This window comes from Hemicordylus capensis, chromosome 4 (genome assembly GCF_027244095.1).
Source record: "Hemicordylus capensis ecotype Gifberg chromosome 4, rHemCap1.1.pri, whole genome shotgun sequence".
Taxonomy (NCBI): Eukaryota; Metazoa; Chordata; class Lepidosauria; order Squamata; family Cordylidae; genus Hemicordylus; species Hemicordylus capensis.
The window spans coordinates 292,306,593-292,327,990 of NC_069660.1; the positions used below are offsets into that span (position 1 = coordinate 292,306,593).

Genomic DNA, 21,398 nt, shown 5'->3' on the forward strand with positions numbered 1-21,398 from the left:
GGTGTACTATGGCCAGTTGACTGCTATTATGAGGTATACAACTTCATATCTCAAGTTTTGTAGAAGTAACAAACTTGTCCTGTGTTCAGATTTTTTTTTAAAGTCCAACATTCTTCATTTGATGCCCCCCCCCCACTGTTGATGGGCAGAGGTGCAACTGGTAGATACATGGGACAGGGTGGTCTTTGTCATGACACACAGACTGTGGCACCTCAAAAGGTTCATTTGGATTCCTTCCAGGAAGTGTTGAAAATCGTACTGCTAGTTTAGTTTAGTTTAGTTTAGTTTAGTTTAGTTTAGTTTAGTTTAGTTTAGTGTGGGGAAATGACTTGATTAGCAAGCCAGAGGTTGCCAGTTCAAATCCCCACTGGCATGTTTCCCAGACTATGGGAAACACCTATAGTCTGGGAAACTATAGAAGTCTCATAATCTGGGAAACACCTATGTTTCCCAGACTATGGGAAACACCTGTATCAGGAAGCAGTGATATAGGAAAGATGCTGAAAGGCATGATCTCACACTGTGCAGGCGGAGGCAATGGTAAACCCCTCCTGTATCCTAAAAAGAAAACCACAGGGCTCTGTGGGCACCAGGAGTCAACACTGACTCAATAGCACACTTTACCTTTATTTATATACAATTTCTCAATACATGTTTACAAAGTGGTTGACAAGCAGATAAATGAAGGCATTCATATGACAATAATTTCCTGTCCTAAAGGGGCTCATTGTCTCTTTTAAAATGGTTGATAACAGCAACAGAAAAGATGCTCTTCTGGACTGAAGGACACCTGCTAAATAGAGGAGAAATCTCTTCATCTACTTAGCATGGGTGAGCACACTTTGGGCATGGACAATATCACTGTGTTATCTGCTGAGCTTTCCTTTAGCTGCCATTTCTGCTTTTAACTGTTAGCTAGCTTGGGGGTGGATACTCATTATTTTTATGAATCATTTCAAATGTATATGCATTGCAAAAGTGCCTTATGCATATTGATGAATGACTTATACATATTGGTGAATGACAGTCAAGATATTTTATCCACCTATTTGAAAGGTTGGGAAGTTGTTGAATAGGAGCTTGGAGGTGGAGTAACAGACGACTAAGCATATTCAGGCATCCTCCTAAATGTACAACTCTGGTGTACACCCACTTTATAGTGGAGGGGACACAGAACTGCTGCGTGAGCAGGCTTCCCATTCGCTTCAGAGGAGTCTAGGAAGCCACTTCAGACCATTTGTCCTTCTGGCTCAGTATTGTCTACACCAGGGATTCTCAACATTGAGTCCCCAGATGTTCTTGGACTTCAACTCCCATTATCCCCAACCAAATATGGGGCTGGGGATTAAGGGAGTTGAAGTCCAATAACATCTGGGGACCCAACATTGAGAATTCCTGGTCTACACTGACGGTCAGCGGCTCTCCAGGCAGAAGCCTTTCCCAGCCCTACCAGGAGATACCAGTGAAGTGACCTTCTGCATGCAAGCAGATGCTCTACCACTACTGTATTTTACGGACTATAAAATGCTACAGACTATAAGATGCACCTTAATTTTAATCCAGTTTTTCAGAGTTTTAACATATTAAACTGTTATCAATAGTTTACAAAGCCAAACTAAAAAAATAACATTTGCCATTATTTATAAAACCAAACAGACCTTTAAAATCCCAGAAAACATTCATCTGAACTTTCCTTTTCCTCCTCCCCTCCCACTTCTTCTTCTTCTTCGTCATCATCGTCCTCCTCCTCTTCATATAGAAAATGATCTTCACTGCCATCGAGACTATTATACCACACTTCTTGAAAGATTTAACAATAATGGCATCACTCACTCTTGACCACGACTGTTTAACCCACTCACATACTTGTTTGATTGAAGGTTGTTTTAAAGCGCCCTTTGGAGTAAATTGATGTTGATTTTCATCCATCATCCATTTATTCCATTCTTCTCTCATATACACTTTAAAGGGTTTATTTATTGAGACATCAAGAGGTTGCAGTTGTGATGTAAGTCCTCCAGGAATAACAGCCAGCTCTGTATTTCCTTCCCTTAATTCCTCTTTCACGGAATCTTTCAAATGGCTACTAAACTGATCTAGTACAAGCAGCGAACTCTTCTTCAATAAAGCGCCTTTTCTTCTTTCCCACACTTTGGTAATCCATAATTTCATACCAGTCTCATCCATACAACCCTTTTGATGTATGTGAACAACTACGCCTGGCAGTATCTCAGACGGTTTCAGCATTGTTTTGCGCTTGAAAATTGTCATTGGAATAAGTTTAGTGCCATCTGCACAACATGAAAGGACAACAGTGTAGTGCATTTTTTCATGCCCACTCGTTTTAATCATTACAGTTTTATCACCTTTCGTGGCAACGGTTCTGTTACTCGGTACATCAAATGTCAAAGGAGTTTCATCCATATTTGCGATTTGTCCTAGTTCCACACTGGTTTTCTTTCGATGAAGAATGATAAAGCGATGGAAAGACAACATTTTCTCTTCATACTCTTGTGGCATTTTCTGCGATATTTTGGTTTTGCTTCGCATGCTAAGCCCATGACGCTTCATAAACCTATAACACCAACCTACTCCACCTTGAAAATCTGTTAGGTTACACTTTTGCGCAAGCTTACGTGCATGTATTTGAATCATCTTCGTTGTAATTCCAGTGCCATTTTCACAGTGTCCTTGAATCCATTTCAGAATGTCATCTTCTAGTTTAGGCCATTTTACAGTTTGTCCTCTATTTGCACATTTTGTCTTCTTCATTTTTTCTAGTTCATCCTTAGCAGCCTGCCAATCGCGAATGGTTTTTTTCTGTCGGTGGAGGGCCGAAGTGTCGCTCTGCTGCCCTGTTCCCATGTTCTTCAGCGTATTTAATCACATTGAGTTTAAATCCTGCATTGTAGGAATGCCTTTTCATTTTCTCCATGATCGGTAACACGAGGGTGTGTACCGAAAAGTCCTGCTAGCTCCAGGAAAGGACTCTCAGCCTTGCTTCAGCAGGCGCCTTGAAGAAGGGCTGCTGTGGCGCGTGCGGGCGCGCACAGCGACAGCCGCCACTTTGAATTGGCCTTCGGGCGCCTTGAAGAAGGACTTTTGCAGTGGCACGCTCCTCGATCCTCGGAGACCACCGGCTCGTCGGGGGAGGAGGAGGAGTCCACGGCCCAAGTGCGGCAGGTGAGCTGGAGCGGCACGGGGTTAATAGGCGGCACGGGGTTAATAGAGGGGGTTAATAGAGGGTCACCCCCTCCTTTAGCATCAGTACAGGCTTTGCCGGGGGATAGCCCTCCCCTCCTCGAACCTGTTGGGCAGGCTTACAAGTTTAAGACGCAGTTACAAGTATAAGACGCACCTGAATTTGGGCGAATATTTTTTGAGGGGGAAAGTGCATCTTATACTCCGTAAAATACGGTAAGCCATTTTGGAAGGGCGGTATATAAATCAAATAAATAAATGTAATAAGCTACAGCCCCATCCCCCAAGAGGAATATCTTACATCAGACCGTGCACATATGTGGTCCCCCATCCAAATGCAAAGCAGAGTAGAATCTGCTTAGCAAGGGGGACAATTCATGTTCACTACTGCAAGACCAGCTGTCCTCCAGTAGAGTAAGCAACATGGGTCTTTCTAGCTTTGGACCTCCATTGGTATATGTATCAAATCCAGAGGACAGAGTTGTGGTATGCAAGGACAAGAGAGTGGAGTTGAACCAGGAATATTAACAGTTTTTGAAACAGAGATTACGTACAGAGAGGCAAGTGCAGGCTGCCTTCAGTGCTCTTGCTGCTGGCTGTTTGTTAGCCTCACCTCTACTCCAGGACTGGAATACAAGTAACTAAAGCCCCATTCAAAAGCTGGCCTGGATCAATGAAAGGATTAACCTAAAACACCACTAAATGGAGCCTCCAACCTGTAAGGCACCCTGGAATTCAGAATGTGCTACAAGCAGCAACGTAGCATCCGTTGTGTGAATGGGTTCAAATAACCCGGGCCACCATGTTCCAGGGGCCACGCCTGGCACCCCAGCCATACCCCTGCATCTGATGTCAGACACTGCAAAGGGGGTCGCACACACCGTTTGCGAGTAAAGTACGGCCAGCGCCACATTTGTAGCAGCACAGGGAGCGCCTTTCTCTGCTTGTAAAAGCAGAGAGACAGATTCCCGGCCAGGCTGGGAACCCGATTCTGGCTGAAGCTTTTCAAAAATGGAGCCATGCACTTCAGCTGTGTGTGGACACGTCCCCTGCGCATCTGATGTCAGACCCACCTGAGTCTGATGCCAGATGCAGGGGCATGGCTAGGGGCTGTGGGCCACCAGTGGCGGCTGAACACAAGCTGCTGGTGGCATTGCGATGCCCCTGGCCACAAACACACAGTGACCTGAAATGATGTGCAAGAGAATATGGCTGTAGCTCAGCATTAGAGCATCTTCTTTGCATGCAAAAGATCCAAGGTTCCATCTCGGGCATCTCCAAGAAGCACTGGGAAAGACCCATGTCTGAAACCCTGAAGAACTGCTGCCAGTTGTCTAGATGAACCAGTGGTCTGACTTTGTATAAGGCATTCATATGTGGCTAATCAATCTTGAATATTTTTAAAGGTGATTATTCCATGATTACAACCTCTGTGTCAGGTCAGCAACTTTGGATATCCTCAAATCATGTAAAGAAGACTGAAACCTCTTGGATAAGGAGTTCCCTAAGGTGGATATGCTGATATCCACCATCCATAGCTGCCGTTGAGTTCTGAAATGCCCTGGTGGTGTTTTCCAAGACTGAGGGCCAGATAAGACAGGGCACAGTAAGAGATCCATGGCGAAGTTCTCATGTGGCTTCTGTTTGTAGTAATTAAGATCTCATGTGGCTGCTTTGGGAATCCGCGAAGTGGCACTGGGCACTATGGGGGGAGGATACAGACCTTTCTCCGCAGGCTGTTTCTTCAAGTCTAAATCTCCTCCCTGCAAAGAACTGTACTGGCTACCAATATGTTTCCGGGCAAAATTGTTTGTTTTAACTTTTTGTTTGTTTGCTTGTTGTAAACCACCCAGAGACATGAGTTTTGGGTGGTATAGAAATATGTTAAATAAAATAAAATACATACATATATACATACCAAGCGCTGGTTATATCCTACAAAGCCCTAAACAGATTAGGGCTTGGGTATTTAAGAGAATGCTTTTTCATTATGAGCCCTGCTGCCTATTGAGATCATCTGGGGAGGTCCGTCTGCAGTTGCCACCAGCTTGTCTGGTGGCTACTCAGGGATGGGCCTTCTGCATTGCTGCCCTGAATATGCTTTAGAATATGCTCCCTGTTGAAATAAGAACCTCCCCATTGCTGAAAACTTTTTAAAAGGCAGTTAAGACACATTTCTTCATCCAGGCATTCAATTAGACTCATGTAATTTAACATTGTTTTAAGTTTTTAATTGTTTTAATGTTTTAATTCTGTTTTAAATTGTGTTGCTCTATTGTAATCTGCCCAGAGACATCCGTTTTAGGCAGCAAATAAATAAAATAAAATAAATAGTGAAATTTCTCCCGCTGTACAGGGGTACACATACAGGTACCAGGTGGGAACTAGTGGTAGAAGCTAATACTTGGCCATAGGAAAGGGGTTAAATATGTCTCCCCAGCACCACTTTGCTGATATTCAAAGAAGCCACAGGGGACCATTAATTGCTTTTTTTTTTTTTTAAGGTGGATTATCCTGATCACAGATCTTCTGCATCTATAGTTTGGCCCTAAGCTATTCTTAACTTCTAGCCAGCCGTGATTCCAATGTAAATAATGTGGATGCTCAACAATTATTTGTATTAAACATTTATGTTGCTTTTCTGCTCCTCTTTGGTGCCGAGCAGCCTGATCTTGCAAGCCTGCTCTAATTGCAACAGCACAAATGCCGGCTTGTCCTGCCAAACCTAAAGCAGCCGCCTAACTCCAGTAAATGGAAGGCTGAAGAACACATTATGTTAAACACACCATTTGGAATGATGTACGACACTGCCCTTCGGTCACCAGCAGTAGCAGCAGTAGCAGCAGGGAAGGCCTGGTCCAGGTTGGGACTAGGATGAAGGCAAAGGGTTAATGTTTTTTCTTCTATTACCATGGCCCTGATTTGGATGAGGTCCCCCCAAGGTCATGGCATCCATTGGACAAGGGGGAAGAACAGAGGGTCCAGGGTGTTTGGCCAGTGCATGCACCGGGGGGGGGGGCACACCAGCAGCAACCTTTCCCTGAGTCAAGCCCATCAATGAGTCCCTTACGTGGCTGAGGCTATTTACCAAAATCTGTCATTCCAGTGGGGTGTTTTAAACGTAGCTGTAGGTCAGCCTTGAGAAGAGCTCTGTTTTTGTATCCACTCTTGCTCTTTACCGAAGAATGTAAGAACAGCTCTGCTGGATGAGGCCTATAGCCATCAAGACTAGTAGCCATTGGTAGACCTGTCTTACATGAATTTATATAAGCCCCTTTTAGAGACATCCAAGCTAGTGGCCATCTCCACATCCCATGGCAGGGAATTCCATAGATTAATTATGCACTATGTGGAATAGTATTTCCTTATACATATATAACTGTTTTAATTGTTTTAATATCGGTTTTATGTTGTTTTTACAGTTTTTGATTTTAATAGTTAGTTGATTTTAGTTTTCTTTTAATATAAACCACCCTGAGCCATTTTTGGAAGGGTGGTATAGAAAACAAAACAAACAAACAAACAAACAAAAGATATGAAAAGGAGTGGGAGAATCAGTATTGCTCGCTGCATTCAACATTTAGCACGTACTGACAAATGCATGAATGACAGCAGTGGCGACTCTACCGAACTCCTGGATGTCTTTGCTCGTATGTGTAAGTGGCCTAGGTATATTCAGTGCATTGCCATGTGCTCGACTTTCATGTGGCAATTAGTAGTGATGAAGTTGATGCCAATTAGGATGATATCTTCAAGTGGCTTAGCCAAATAAATATCTCTGAAGGCCTGCCGGAGTATATGCAGCATTCTACCTCTCATATTCCTGCCATCTGGAGCAGAGAAGCAGCAAGGGGAGCTTAACTCTGTCCCTGCCTGCTAGTAGTCCTCTCCTCTAAAGGTTGACTCAGCCTTCCATCCTTCCGAGGTCAGTAAAATGAGTACCCAGAATTTTGGGGGGCAATATGCTAAATCATTGTAAACCGCTTAGAGAGCTTCCAGCTATAGAGCGGTATATAAATGTAAGTGCTATTGCTATTGCTAAATCCCATCCTCAGCAATATTCCTCAAGGCAGGGGTTCCCCATATAAGTTTTTCAACAAGCATACACCCTTCTGTCACAACCCTTCAGGTACCCTCAGGTACCCCACGGGGAGAGGGGGAGAGCGACTGATTGAGATTTTTTTTTAACAGAGAGAGAATATGAGAATGAATGCACAAATTTAAATATTGCATGTTATCAACCCCTCCTTCTTGGTGCCCCGCATCACCACAGGGAACTGCTTTCTTCCTCACTCACACTTCCTGGTTCTCCTAGATAAGTGCAACCCCTAGATTCACCCTTCCACTAGAGAGCCGGCAACTGCTCTCCTCCACAGTTAAGGAAGTCATTTCTCTTTCCCATCTCTCATCCTTCAATTGGCTTTCTTATCCCTCCCCCTTTCTTCCTTTTTGCCTCCAGTTCTTGGGACTGGCTTCTCTCCCTCTCTCCGAACCCCTTTGTGGTGTCCTCCTCCTCTGGCTCCAGTCCTTTTTGACTGGTTTCTCTCTCTCTCACCCCCTCCCCCAAACTCTCCCGAGTTCCTCTCTTAAAGGGCTCTCAATCTTACTACCAGTTTTTTTTAACAGTCTCTCTATATCCCTCTCTCCCCCAGAGGTTCTCCTAGATAATTTTGGAGCCTGGACCTAAAGGCCTTTGGAGGCCCCCCTCCCCTGCAAATTAAGCATCATCATGCTTGGTCAGGTGACCACACCACCCAGAAATGACTAAAGAGAATTTGGGGACCCCTGGGGGGCTGTGGAGGTCCTGGACTTCAGCTCTGAAGTCCAGGAGTAAGAGCACCTATGCTCTCCCCAAGCTTTCTTGAGGTGCCCTTCCCTCAACCTGATTCTTTTCACCACTTTTTGTCCCCCCCTTCCCAGTTTTCTTGGGGTCCTCCCTTCTTTGCCCTCAGCTTGTCCAATGGGGCTTTTGCCAGCTTCTCTCTCCTTCCTCTCTTTCCGCACACTCTAGCTGGTTTTCTCCACTAAGCAGACCAACCACTAACGCTTCCCTTCTCTGTCCCGATTTATCATAGCCATCACCTTATGAACCTGAACACATGTCTAAGTCATGTGGGAAACCTCTTGGTATTGGCATAGTCAAGCCTCTTGGCTGTATTCAGTAAGACATATTTTTATTTGGACTTTGAAACTCGTGGTTGTGACTTTTTGGGTAACTGCTTGTTTTATAACCACACTCTAAGGTCCCACAAGTGGGGTGAAAAGCACCCTTCATAACAGGCTGCTCCAGTCATTGGCTTACATCAAGATGAAGTTACTCATGAGTACTCCCACTGAAACAGGGCAAGTGAACTTGTCCCATAAATTTCAATACAACTACTTATGAGTAACTTAATCTGGATGTAAGCCAGTGACTGGACTAACCCATCTCATAATTGTAATATTTAAATTTGTGTATGTTTGTGTACTCTCTCTCTCTCTCTCTCTCTCTCTCTCTGCTACAATTGCAGAGGCAAGCTACTCCAGTCACTGGCTCACATTCACACCAAGTTAGTTATAAGCAGTCTTACTGAAATTCATGGGGCAAGTTTACTTGTCCTATTAATTTCAGTGGGAGGACTCAGTGCTAATTTTGTGAAATCTGTCAGTCAGGATGAGGGGAGGGGAGGGGAGGGGTACACTGAGCTTTAGCACATAGGCAACCAATCCAGAGCAGAGGAGCAGCAAACACATCATGGAGGATATGCCAGCTTCAAGCTGGGGATCCTCAGATGGAATCTGATAATGCAGCTAAAGCACAGAGAGGCAGGAAGCTCTGAGTACTCCACCCCCCGGGAGTCTTTCTAGTACTAGTACCCCCATTGAGAATCCCTACCCCAGTGGCTACCATGAAAACAGGCAAAGAACTCAATTGAAAGTGTAAGTGTGTGTGTGTGTAAGGAGGTAGGCTTATTGAATTAAAAAGCCATCAAAGAACTGTCAGACAGACTAGTTGGGGAGATGCCACCTAGATATTCAGGTGTCTGATTAAAGCACAAACAATCTTTCAAGATATTTTTTTAAAATGAAACCTACAAAAAGGAATTACAAATGTTTATACATTTATACATTTGTATACATTTGATGTAAATCATGTACAATAAGAACAAAAGCCAGAGAGGACATACTTAAGGAGTGGCGATTCTTTGATCCCACTGCAGAGCCCAGGTACTAGCCTTTGCTAGAGAAAAGATATTGGGCAGAGAAGTCATTGGTGTGATCCAGTATCACAGATGTTATGCAAGGCTTTATCGAGATAAGCTAGTAAACCTCTTCTTTTGAACAGCTTTCCTTTGAAAGTGTGACATATTCCAGAAGTTTAAAGCCAATGCAAACCAATTTGAGAGATTCTTTGTCTCCAAACTCTTTGCTCTGAGTAAAACCCATCTGAATGCACTCATGAATCGATTTATAGCGAGATCATGCATTTCTAACAAAGGTTTACTGGCAGCCTCTCTTCTGCACCAGACACCTTAGTGTACTGGACACTGACTAAGCTATGAATCACTGCTCTAAAGGCTTCAAACATTGTTGGATATCTACTTCCCAGTTTTTTGACATTTCCCCTCTCTCATTAGAAGGGTGCATTTTTTTTAACAACAAAAAGTCAGCAACTTTTTTTTCTTCAAAAGCAAACATCAAATTCACCCCCCCCCCCCCCCGCAGCCACATTTTCCCCGCTGGCACTCTGTAATCTTTAAGCCCCTTGGGGCAGCAGCGTTCCTCCCTGCTGCCCCGTTCCCCCTGTCGGCCAGAAGTGGCCAGAAGTAGTGAGCGCATGTGCGCAACTGTTGCGCAACTGTTGTGTGTGCAACTTCTACTACCAGCATGTAAGATGCTAAGGTTATTCACACAATCATCTACATCAGGGAAGGAAACATGCTAACCTGGTTTGCATGATTTGTGTGAACTCACGAAAATCCCTCCAACCTTGGTTCGACCGAAACGCCGAAAAACGCCCCAGCGCCGAAACATTTCGGAGGCCTTTACAATGGCCTCCGAAACGTTTCGGGCACATGCCTACTAGGAATTCCTGTTAGAGGGAACACTGCTTGGAGGATTTCAAGTCCAGTCTCTACCGTTGTGGCCACCCTTGCCGAGCTTGGCCCGGCGTTGCGTTCTCAAAAGGCAAAACTCAGGCCAGTCTCTGACCCTGCCATATTGAGAGAGAATAATCAGTGCCTGGACTGTGAGTGAATTGTGCCGAGTATGAGAAACTGATTAAAATAGTTTGTTTCTTGCTCAAGGCTTTAGCACTTGGTGTGGCTGTTCAACCAGCTGTGGATCCACCTAGTAACCAGCCCACGTTTTACTATCTTGTCAGCAAGGATATTATGGGAAACAGTGCGAGATCCTTTGCTGAAAAGTTACAATGCTATGTCCCAAGCATTCCCATGATTCACTATATCTCAGCATAAGATCAGCCTCCAGAAGGTTCAAAAATACACATAGATGGTTGCATCAAAGGTTTCTCTTCTAGATTTAGACTACAACCTTATGCACACTTATTTGCAAGCAAATCCAGAGCATTCCGAAGTTGTGGTACCACCACGGCAAAGGCATGGCCTCTCATGGCTGCCAGATGGATCCCCATCAAGTTGGACCTGAGAGTAGGTCCGATATAATCTTAAAGTTCTGGCAGGACCATATGGAGATATGCAGTCCTTGAAGTACACTGGTTCGGGGGTGTTTTTTAAATGTTATATATATTATTACTGCTGTTCCATGATGCATAATTTCATTATGAAAATATTGCCATGAACAATAGCAACAGTCTTTGCTATAAACAAAGATGGTGAGTTTCAACCTAAAGTTGTTTGAGCAGTCAGAAGAATCAATACTTCATGTTCAATTAGACACCTGACATGGAAGCAACACAGTACATGATGAATGCATCCACACAACCAGAAAAGCAAAGTTGAAGAGCAATCTCCTCCTCCTACCTTGGTTAAGAGCAGGAACCAAAAGCTGGGCTGCCCTGCTTTAAGCAACCAAGGTTGGAGAGATTTTCGTGAGTTCACACAATCATGCAAACCAGGTTAGCATGTTTCCTTCCCTGATGTAGATGATCGTGTGAATACCCTTAGCATCTTACATGTTGGTAGTAGAAGTATTCAGTAGTGGCATCTCTTCTTGTCATTAAACAACTTTATTTATTAAAATAGATAGGCCACCCTTCAGGAAAACCTACCAAGGTGCCTACAGAACAGCAGAGCACAAAGCAGAGGAAAAACGGCAGCAATATGTTGTAACAGCAGTAACGTTCCGCAAAGCAAACTAAAACCAGATCACATCACATGATGAGAACTTTGCATTTTAAAGGCTTAGAAAAATGTAGAGGCACACTAAAATGTATAATGCATTTTATGCATGATTGATACATGCTAATAAATTAATTGGTGTCCTTTGCATAGCTGGTCTCTCTCATGTGACACACAAAAGGAAACCTTTCAGGCCTCAAAGCCATTTAGACTGCTAAACACTCCACTCACCACTGAAGATGAGTCAGAAAGGAAAAAAGGGGAGGAAGTGATGCCGCTGCCAATATTTTCCTATTGTTGATCTGCACCTGACTGAAGATCAAAAACAGGAGAAAAACTGTTGTCTCCTAGAAGCATTTTGCATTTTGAATAACTGATGTCTGTTTTAAGAAAGGTCAGCATTAATGCGTGAATATATTTAGAAATGAGCCCCCCCCCTTTTTTTTTTTTAAATAGAGAAAGCATTTTGGCCATTTCTCTTGGTGTTTACAAGCAGCATTCCAGTGTAATCTCCAGTTTCTTCAAAACTTTGTTATTACACAAGAGCACTTTTGTTGAAAGTCATCAAGCAGTAGGGTAACTAACCATTGCACAACCACAGTAGCTGTAGTGCTTGTATTCTCAGGTTATATAAATGGGTCTGGATCCCAATAAAAGATCTTTGTGTGAAGAAAGCCACTGACATGAGCTTAGCTTGCAGCAGTGCAGCAGACCCCAATGCTAGAGAAACAGGCCACTGTTAAAATTGAGAAGTATCTCGTCTCTACAGTGGAAACTGCTGCAGCAAATAAGCAAGACATTTTCTTCATATTTCATCCACACTGTGGATGTATTCCATCCAGTGCGAACTTGTGAAATCCTTAAAAATAAACACTATACTAAAAGCATAAACATAATCTGGATGGAGATTCCCATGTAGGGATGTGTGAATTGATTCGTGGCTGAATCAATTCAAGTGATTTGACCTCAAATCAAAACACCCTTGAGGATGCTTACCAGAGAGGTCATATCAAATCACTTGATTTGAGCTCAAATCAATTTGACAGTTCAGGCCTCCATTTTGTCCCCAACGATCTCCATTTTGTCCCATCTGAGCTTCTGAGCTTCTGAATTTTTAGGATTTTTTGGTGTGGATTCTTGATTGTGAAATAACGTCTTCATAAGGATTCCCTATGAAAAAGTCATTTCACAAGTGAGAATCCACACACAGTGAATTCCTTTGGGTATTGGGTGGCAGTGGGCATCCATGAGGCCCTGCCACCCAACCCACTTTGGTGTCCCCTAGCCTTTAAAAATTTGGCCAAATTGATTCAAATTAAAATCAAATCAAATCAACCCAGATTCAAGGGCAGCAGATTCTCAGGCTGATTAGATTTAAACTCTAATCCAATCACAAAAATCGATTTGTGCACACCCCTATACCTGTGGCCAGCAGAAGCAACTACTTCACTTTGTACTATTAGAAAGTTTTAACCCCATCTCATCAGCCTCTGATCATATGGGCTTCAGCTGCCTTATAGGTTCCCCATTCCCTCCTCCAAACAGTCCATCTAAAAACAGAATCCCAAGTTCTGCAAAACAAAACAATCCCCCTCCAAGTTTTATTTTGCATTAACAGCATGGATGGGAACCTTGCAGTTCACATACTCATATGGGATCATTCCAGATTACCACACTTTAAAAGGTAGCCAAAAAATGAATACAATTAATGTGCAACATCCAGACCAGTAAGTCATGATTAAGCCCCACTGAACTCAATGAGACAAGCTGGTCATGACTAGCTTGAGTCCCATTAATGTCAGTGGCAGTCAGCCATGACTGACAGTCTAGATGTCACCCAGCTATGAGAAAGGAAACATGGGAGCTCCTTGCCCAAAGTGGCAACTTTCTTTCATCCTGTCAGACAAAGATGCACAGCTGCTGTGCTTGCCCTCAGCTTTGTCAGTGCTAGAGAAGCTGGATGATTTTTGGGTCCTGTTTCCCTGTCTGCCTTCATATGCCTTGGAGACATCAGAGTAGCTCTTTGAGACACATCAAATTCCTGACTATTTATCTTCCTGGATTTTGGAAGTGTGCACAAATACTGTATTTTCCTGAATCCAAGGCTAGGTTTTCACCAAGGTCTTTGATGTCAGAATTGGGGCACAGGGTCATCTTAAATTTAGAGTCCTTTTCTTTTGGGGTAAATAGTGTAACCTGTATTTTTAGACCATATTTTTGAGGTGGTCATCTTAAACTCGGGGTCCTCTTCTATTTGGGCAAATAGGGTAATTATGTGAGAAAGCTGTGAAGATACTGATTCCCTTTGCAACATCGTGCTTCTATTAACTGGAGCTTTCCACATTGCCACTATAAAGAACAAATACAGATAAAAAATAAACCAGGAGCCCAAAAATTAGATTGGCAGTTTCAAACTGGGTATTTAAGAGAATGCTGGTCACCTCCAGACTTGATTACTGCAATGTGTTCTATGTGGGGCTGCCTTTGTATGTAATCTGGAAACTGCAGTTGGTCCAGAATGCGGCAGCAAGGTTGGTCTCTGGGTCATCTTGGAGAGACTAAATCACTCCTGTCTTAAGAGATCTACACTGGTTGCCAATAAGTTTCTGGACAAAATACAAGGTCTTGGTTATAACCTATAAACCCCTAAACAGCTTGGGCCCTGGATATTTAAGAGAACGCCTTCTTCACTATGAATCACACCGCCCATTGAGATCAACTGAAGAGTTTCATATGTAGTTGCCACCAGCTCGCCTGGTGGCTACTCAGGGACGGGCCTTCTCCATTGCTGCCCCAAGGCTTTGGAACATGCTCCCTGCTCAAATAAGAGCCTCCCCATCTCTTCCAACTTTTAAAAAGGCAGTCAAGACAGATTTGTTCACCCAGGCTTTTAATTAGATATTGAAAAAAGTAAAATACATAAAGACTTTTTGAACCACTATGTGAGAAGCAGTTTAATGAGGGTGTGGTTAAAATACAAAAATTGGTTTGAACCTAAAACTCCGTTATGGATATCTCCGATTGAAGCCTTATCACGTAAAGAAGTAAATATGCAAATGAGTTGGGGTACCTATAGGGATTTGTTACATTTTCAGGAAAAGGATAATACAAGATTTGGTCAGAGACTGGTTTCAGTATCATCAGTTAAATGAGATATATAAGAAAGACTTTAAAGTTGGATTTGAGGATCAGACTTCAAATTTTGAGAAGGAATTATGTCAAAATGATGAAAAATTAGTTTCTAAAATGTATAAACTGTTGCTTCTGGAGGAGACAAGAGAGGAAGTGGTTAAAACAACTATGATAAAGTGGGCTCAAGATGTGGGGCGTAATATAGAAATGGCAGCCTGGGAAAAGTTATGGAAAAATGATTTAAAATTCACTGCATGTTATGCTATAAAAGAAAACTATTATAAAATGATGTATAGATGGTATCTGACACCAAAAAAATTGGCATTAATGTATAAAAATGTTTCAAACAAATGTTGGAAGTGTGGACATTCTGAAGGCACCTTTTTTTATATGTGGTGGACCTGTGGGAAGGCTAAAGCCTATTGGGATATGATATATAATGAGTTAAAGAAAATATTTAAAATGACATTTCCTAAGAAGCCAGAATCCTTCCTGCTGGGAATAACACAAGGTGTAATCTCTACAACTAATTTAACATTTTTTATGTATGTTTCTACAGCAGCCAGAATTATATATGCACAGAAATGGAAGAGTAATGAACTGCCTTCAAAAGAAGACTGGCTGATAAAAATTTTGGAATATGCGGAGATGGCAAAACTTACAACACTAATAAGAGACCAAAACTTGGAATGTTTTAAAGATTAGAAACCATTCTTGTTGTATCTAAAGAATTACTTTCCTACTATGGACTTTACAGCAGGGTTTGAAATTTAGCAAAAAAACTGCAGGTTGGGTAGATTAGCTATGTTTGTAAGGGTTTAAATTTATGCTTTGAATTATTATTATAGCAAGGGTAAACTTTATAGCTGATGAATCACGAAGAGATGTGTGCGGGAAGTCCACCTTTTTGTGTGTATTTGTAAGGAATGACAATATTACTATTGTTAAAATTAATAAAAATTGAATTTGGGGGGAAAAGATATTGTTTTATGTTTTTAATAGTTTAAAAATTTTAAATTTTAATTGTTGTAATGTTTTAATCTTTTTATCTGTTGTTTTTATTGTTTTGTTGTAAAACGCCCAGAGACTTGCATTTTGGGCGGTATACAAATGAGTTAAAACAAAACAAACAAACAAACACACACAAACACCAAGTCCAGGTTTGAAACATTAAACAGGAGCAAGTACGATCATCCCTCCAACTGGGGAGATAAATGTGGTTTCTCCCTACCTAATCAAATCAATTGCCTTTGTCAAGGGGAGAGGTCATTTAACTTTATATCTTATTTTAGGGCTCATAGTATCAAAACATTTGATAAATCCTGATTTAGTTTATTACTATGCCAATATAGTAAATTCCTTGCTTCTCCATCCTCATGACCTCCAGTTGGAAGCATTTCCCCATCTCATTGTCGCCAGTACATCATGATTACTTTCAGTGCCAATTTGTTCCAAAGAGTAAAAACCAAAATGAAATATACCTTCAAGTGGTACTTCCTCCAAAAAAAAATTTCAGGCAGCAGGCTTCCACCCCTAAGAACAGCCATAAGAACATAAGAACAGCCCTGCTAGATCAGGCCCAAGGCCCATCTAGTCCAGCATCCTGTTTTGCACAGTGGCTTACCAGATACCACTGGAAGCCACCGGCAGGAATTGAGGGCATGCCTGCTCTTCTACTGTTACTCCCCTGCAACTGGTACTCAGAGGCATCTTGCCTTGGAGGCTGGAAGTTGCCTATAGCCCTCAGACGAGTAGGGCTAAAGGCCCTTGTGGGCATGTTTGAAAGAGGCCAATGCTCCCTCCTACAGCTGCCCGAGAGGAACTGTGGGAAAGTCCATCTCTTCATGCAAAATAATCTGCACAGTATCATTCAAAACTGGCAAGTGCCTGATTCTTTTTAGACCGAGAAGTGAAGTTCATGTCACACCAAATGCCTTCAGAAATAAGTTAGAATGCCAGATGGCAGTAATGGGGGGGGGGGGCTTCATACAGAGGGCAGCTACATCTCGCCATATGGAAAATGCACCCAGTTGAATTATATTGACACATTTTTTTTAACGCACAGGTTGTTGTAAGCCACTTTGAGGGCATGTATGGCCTATCATCCATGTTCTGGCTTTATCCTCCCGAGGGAGGCAGCTGCAGGTGGACTGATGTAAGCCATAGGTCAGATCATGACCCTGTACCACCCTTCCTTCCAAACACCTTTGCACAACCACCTACTCTCATAAAAATGCTTGTACCAGGCCTACAGCTGCAATGACGTTAGGAAAAATCTCTCACTTGTTTTACTCTTCTTTAAAATTAAATTTCTTTGGGGGGGGCAGGAGTCCCAACTGTAAAAGTAATGGTTTTAACACTCACATGATGTTTTTATAGCCTGAACTGGTAAGTATCAACTCCTTCTACTTTAAAGCTTGAATTGCTCCAATATCCTTCTAGAAACAGTTTGATCAGATAGAACAGAACCCCTGCTAACAGGTCTGAAAGGCACTTTCTAAAGTGATGGCTGTCTTGTATTCCGCAGGTGGAGAGCAACTGATCCTGTTCAACCCCCCAGCACAGTATTTCTCCAGTGGCTGTTGCTGGACTCAAGTAATTTGTGTTTTTTTAAACTGAAAACTCTTTGGGATAGGGAACCACCTTCTTCTTATAACTTGTTTAAATGTAAACTGCTTTGGGCACTTTGTTGAAAAACAGTATATCAATAAAATATTAAAATATATATCTGACTACATTTTTATCTTTAAGTACTTCTGTGTGCTCTGCCATTTGGCTCTTGCACACGCCAAAGCATTTGCAGTTCGTTCAGAATTGAGTTAGCACAAGAACACAATTTACTCCTTCTGCATTTGCTAGAAGAGAAACCATAGTTTTATAACTGTGATGACAAAAATCTTAATAGGAAAGAAAATATACTCCCTAGTCCCTTTTCCCAGGGATGGACTAACTCTCATTTTTATAAGTGAGAAAACAAAATGGGCATTAATTACAGCTAGACATAGTGCTGAAAAATACTGCAAACTGTATGCCAAGATACAAAAACAGCAGCCCAGGTCAACTTCAGACTGGGCTGAAGTTTTAAGCAATGTTCTTTTAATTCTAGGTTACCCACAATGCTCTGCAGGCTGTCTGGAGTCCGAAACTGTTAGCAGGTATAATTCATGGGAATAGTGAAAAAATGAATGAAAAATGCCAACACTCAACAAGCACTACTTACAGCAGTTCTTATTCCACTCTCAAGAAGTCCTCATAAGAGCACCATATCCAAGACAGATTAGACCAGTGGTCCATTTAAGCTCAGCTCATTGTCAGCTCACAGTGAACGGCCCCACATTTGCAGCGAAATCAGGATATTTATCCATCCATATGAACACGGCTACCTGAAATCGAGTCAGGTGATCAGTTCATGTTGCCCAGTGTGGTTCCCTTTGGTTGAGAGTTCTCCCAAGGTGTGGGGCAGAGGTCTTTTCTAGCCCTGCAATAGGAGATCCTTAACTAGAGATGAGACCTGGACTTTTCTAACATGCAAAGCATATGCTGCGCCACTGAGCCATGATACATCTCAGTGGATATATTGCTTGGGAACTCAAACATATGCATTTGTCATCATACTGCTGGTTTGTCGTCATACCTGTTGTTGCAGCTATGACTGCTTGCTCTTATTTTAGCTCTGGTCTGTCGGCCGCAATAAAAACTTGGTATGTGTTATAATATATGTTTATTATGTGCATGGTACTTCATGTAGGACATGTCCCTATCCCAAGGGGCTCACAATCTAAAATAGAACCTTCAAATTCAATAGGATTTACTAGATAGGAAGCACGTTTAGGACTGCAGCCGAAATCTGGAACAGTGGGCACTAGGAAGTTGAAAAAGTATGAGTGGAGATAGTTCTCTTAATTGAATGTGAGCCGAGTGAGATGTTTTATGGCTAAGCACTGAAGGCAAAAGAGACAGAGAGGGAGTTTTCTTAGCATTTGGATTTGCAGTACCCTCTTGTGCGGTCAGGCAGGAATCAATCTAAGGTTGATTAGGAAGTTTTATATTTGAATCCTGATCCAACACTGGATTCCTGCTGGATCTTTTCTTGGCCATAATGTATTCAGGAGAACTGGGCACAGTGTACTCTCCCAAGTAGCAGAGCCAACCAAAAATTAATCAAATAATAATCAGGAAGTTGACAGGAAGGCAATTAAAATCGTGATGCTGTACTAGTAAGCAGGCTAAATAAGGGGAGAGGCAAGATAAAAGGGAAAAAAATGTAAGCATAGCTGCAGAGCTCACAAGGAGCTGGTTTCATTTCAGCATCTTGACTCCCAGGTCGAGTAGAAATAATGGGAGGGCTGTGAGCCATTGTGTCAGATCATAATATGGTGAGAAATGCAGGTGCCAATCTACAGAAGGTAGTTTGGGGTGTATTTCTGAAAATAAAGGCCAAGAGACACATACATGCATATTAGTGGTTAGTTATATGAGTAGACTCAGAATTCCACAAGTTCATCATCCATTGTGTGTAGCAAACCCTTTATCCAAAGTCTTGTGCCCAGCTGTTTTAACAGATTTTGAAGTTTGTCTTCACATCTCATGATCTTTATAAACTTTTTCTTTATACAATTAAAATCTTAGTCATTGCAACCCTATTTCCCTAGAAATTTTCATGTCCCTGTATTTATCAAAACATTTTCATCTACATCTTCTGCCCTAAAATAGAGACCTCAAAGCAGCTAACAAGTCAGATATTAAAATACTAAACACCAACAGCCTTTTCAAATTGCAGCGACCATAACTGCATACAGTATTCTAGACCTACACACACACACACACACACACACACACACACACACACACACACACACACACACAACCCCAATACATATCTTAGGTTGCATACTTTCCCTGCTTGGAACTGCTGCTCAAAGAAATCCCAATGAGAAGATGGCAGCAGCACCTGTGCAGAAAGGATATCCAAATAACTGGAGCCATTTCTAAAATTAGTCTTGGGAAGAGTAAGAAACCACACCCATGGGTGGAGTGGACAAGTGAAAGTACACATGGAGGCACAAGTAGAAAGCAGCAGAAAATGTGCATCTATGTCAGTGTTTATACACTGCAAATTGTGATACATTATGAAAAGTATCAAAAACCACTGGGAGCAATCATCAGATTTGGTGAAGGGTGTTATCAATATGCTAATGACAGCCAAATCTATTTCTCCATATCAGCTTCAGCAGGTAATGCCATAACTTTCCTAAATGCCTGTCTGGAAGCAGTAATGGACTGAATGAGGGATAATAAACTTAAATGGAATCCTAATAAAACAGAGGTACTGACTGACTTTGGGGGTCAGAATCAGAGAGATGGTTTAGATCTGCCCATTCTGGATGGAGTTAGATTCCCTCAGAAAGAGCAAGAATGTAAATTGGGAGAGCTCCTAGATCCAAAACTCACTCTGGTTTCTTAGGTTGAGTGAGTGGCCAGGAGTGCTTTTTAACAGCTTCGGCTGATATGTCAGCCCATTTCTGGAGGAAAATCACCTTAAAACAGTAATGCATATGATGGTAACCTCCAGGCTTGACTAATGTAATGCACTGTATGTGATGCTGCCTTTATACTTAGTCCAGAAACTACAGTTGGTGCCAGACTGGTTTCTGGGATAACCCAAACAGACCATATAACACCAATCTTAAAAGAACTGCACTGGCTGTCAATATGTTTCCAAGTGAAATACAAAGTGCTGGTTATTACCCATAAAGCTTTGGACAGTTTAGTTCCAGGGTATTTAAGAGAGCGCCTCCATAGTCATGAACACTCCCGCCTAAGATCTGGGAAGGTCTGGTTATGGGCTACTACCAGCTCATTGGGTGGCGACTCAGGACTGAGCCTTCTCTGTGGCTGTCCTGGGGCTCTGGAATGCACTCCCTGTAAAAATCAGAGTTCCTCTATCTCTGGCTGTTTTTAAAAAGACCCTTAAAACACAACTTTTTTCTCAGGCTTTTAATTAATATTATATCAATTGTTTTAATATTGTATTTTAACTTCTGTACACTGCCTAGGGATGCACATCAGAAATATGCTAGCTAAATAAATAAATAAATAAATAAATACTACTTAAATAAATATTTAATAAATAAATCAAATTATCTCCACTGGGGACTTACGGCTAGGGATCTTTAGCAACTGTAACTGAAGTTTAAGTTATTCTTCCAAACTTTAAATTAGATGTTTGCTACTTCGAAGCAACTGTAAGTTTTGCTGCCATGAATAAGCCTTTTATAAATCCAATTATAAAGATACACAACCAGTCAAATAAAAGTAGCCAATTTTATTGAAATCATCATGTGCTGCAAAGCACACATAATTAACCACCTCTTCAAAACAGTACATAATTAAAGTATGCTCTTATCAAATGGAGTTGTCTATCTTCCCCAGAAGTGTTTCAGTAGAAGCCAGAGTCTTGAGCAGCCCAGTTAGGTGCCTTTATTTTTTTTAAAGGAAAAAAAAAGAAAAAGAAAAACAAATTTCAAGGTCACGATACAAAGTACTGAGCATTCTATCAGGGGCGTAACAAGGCTTGAGTGGGTCCAGAGACAAAATTTTAAAATGGGCCCCTCGCTGATACACACACTTCGCAATATATAGTCATGTGACTTGCCTCTGGGGGACCCCTCGAGGCGTGGGGCCCCCCAGGCAGCCACCTCCCCTTGCCTAATAGTAGTTACGCCCCTGATTTCTAGCCAGAACTTCAAAGCAAACAGCAATATT

The 21,398-nt window shown here is 42.0% G+C and overlaps 1 protein-coding gene across 2 annotated transcripts in view; it reads right to left on the reverse strand.

Annotated features, from left to right (window-relative positions):
- Window positions 1–20,938: 20,938 nt before the first annotated feature.
- Window positions 20,939–21,398, reverse strand: part of EIF3E (eukaryotic translation initiation factor 3 subunit E) — a 32,487-nt gene continuing 32,027 nt past the window's right edge. For both annotated transcript variants that reach the window (XM_053248831.1, XM_053248830.1), the window contains one exon: window positions 20,939–21,111. In XM_053248831.1, the coding sequence (XP_053104806.1) occupies window positions 21,073–21,111 (39 nt within the window). In that variant the 3' untranslated portion in view covers window positions 20,939–21,072. The remainder of the gene's footprint in view (window positions 21,112–21,398) is intronic.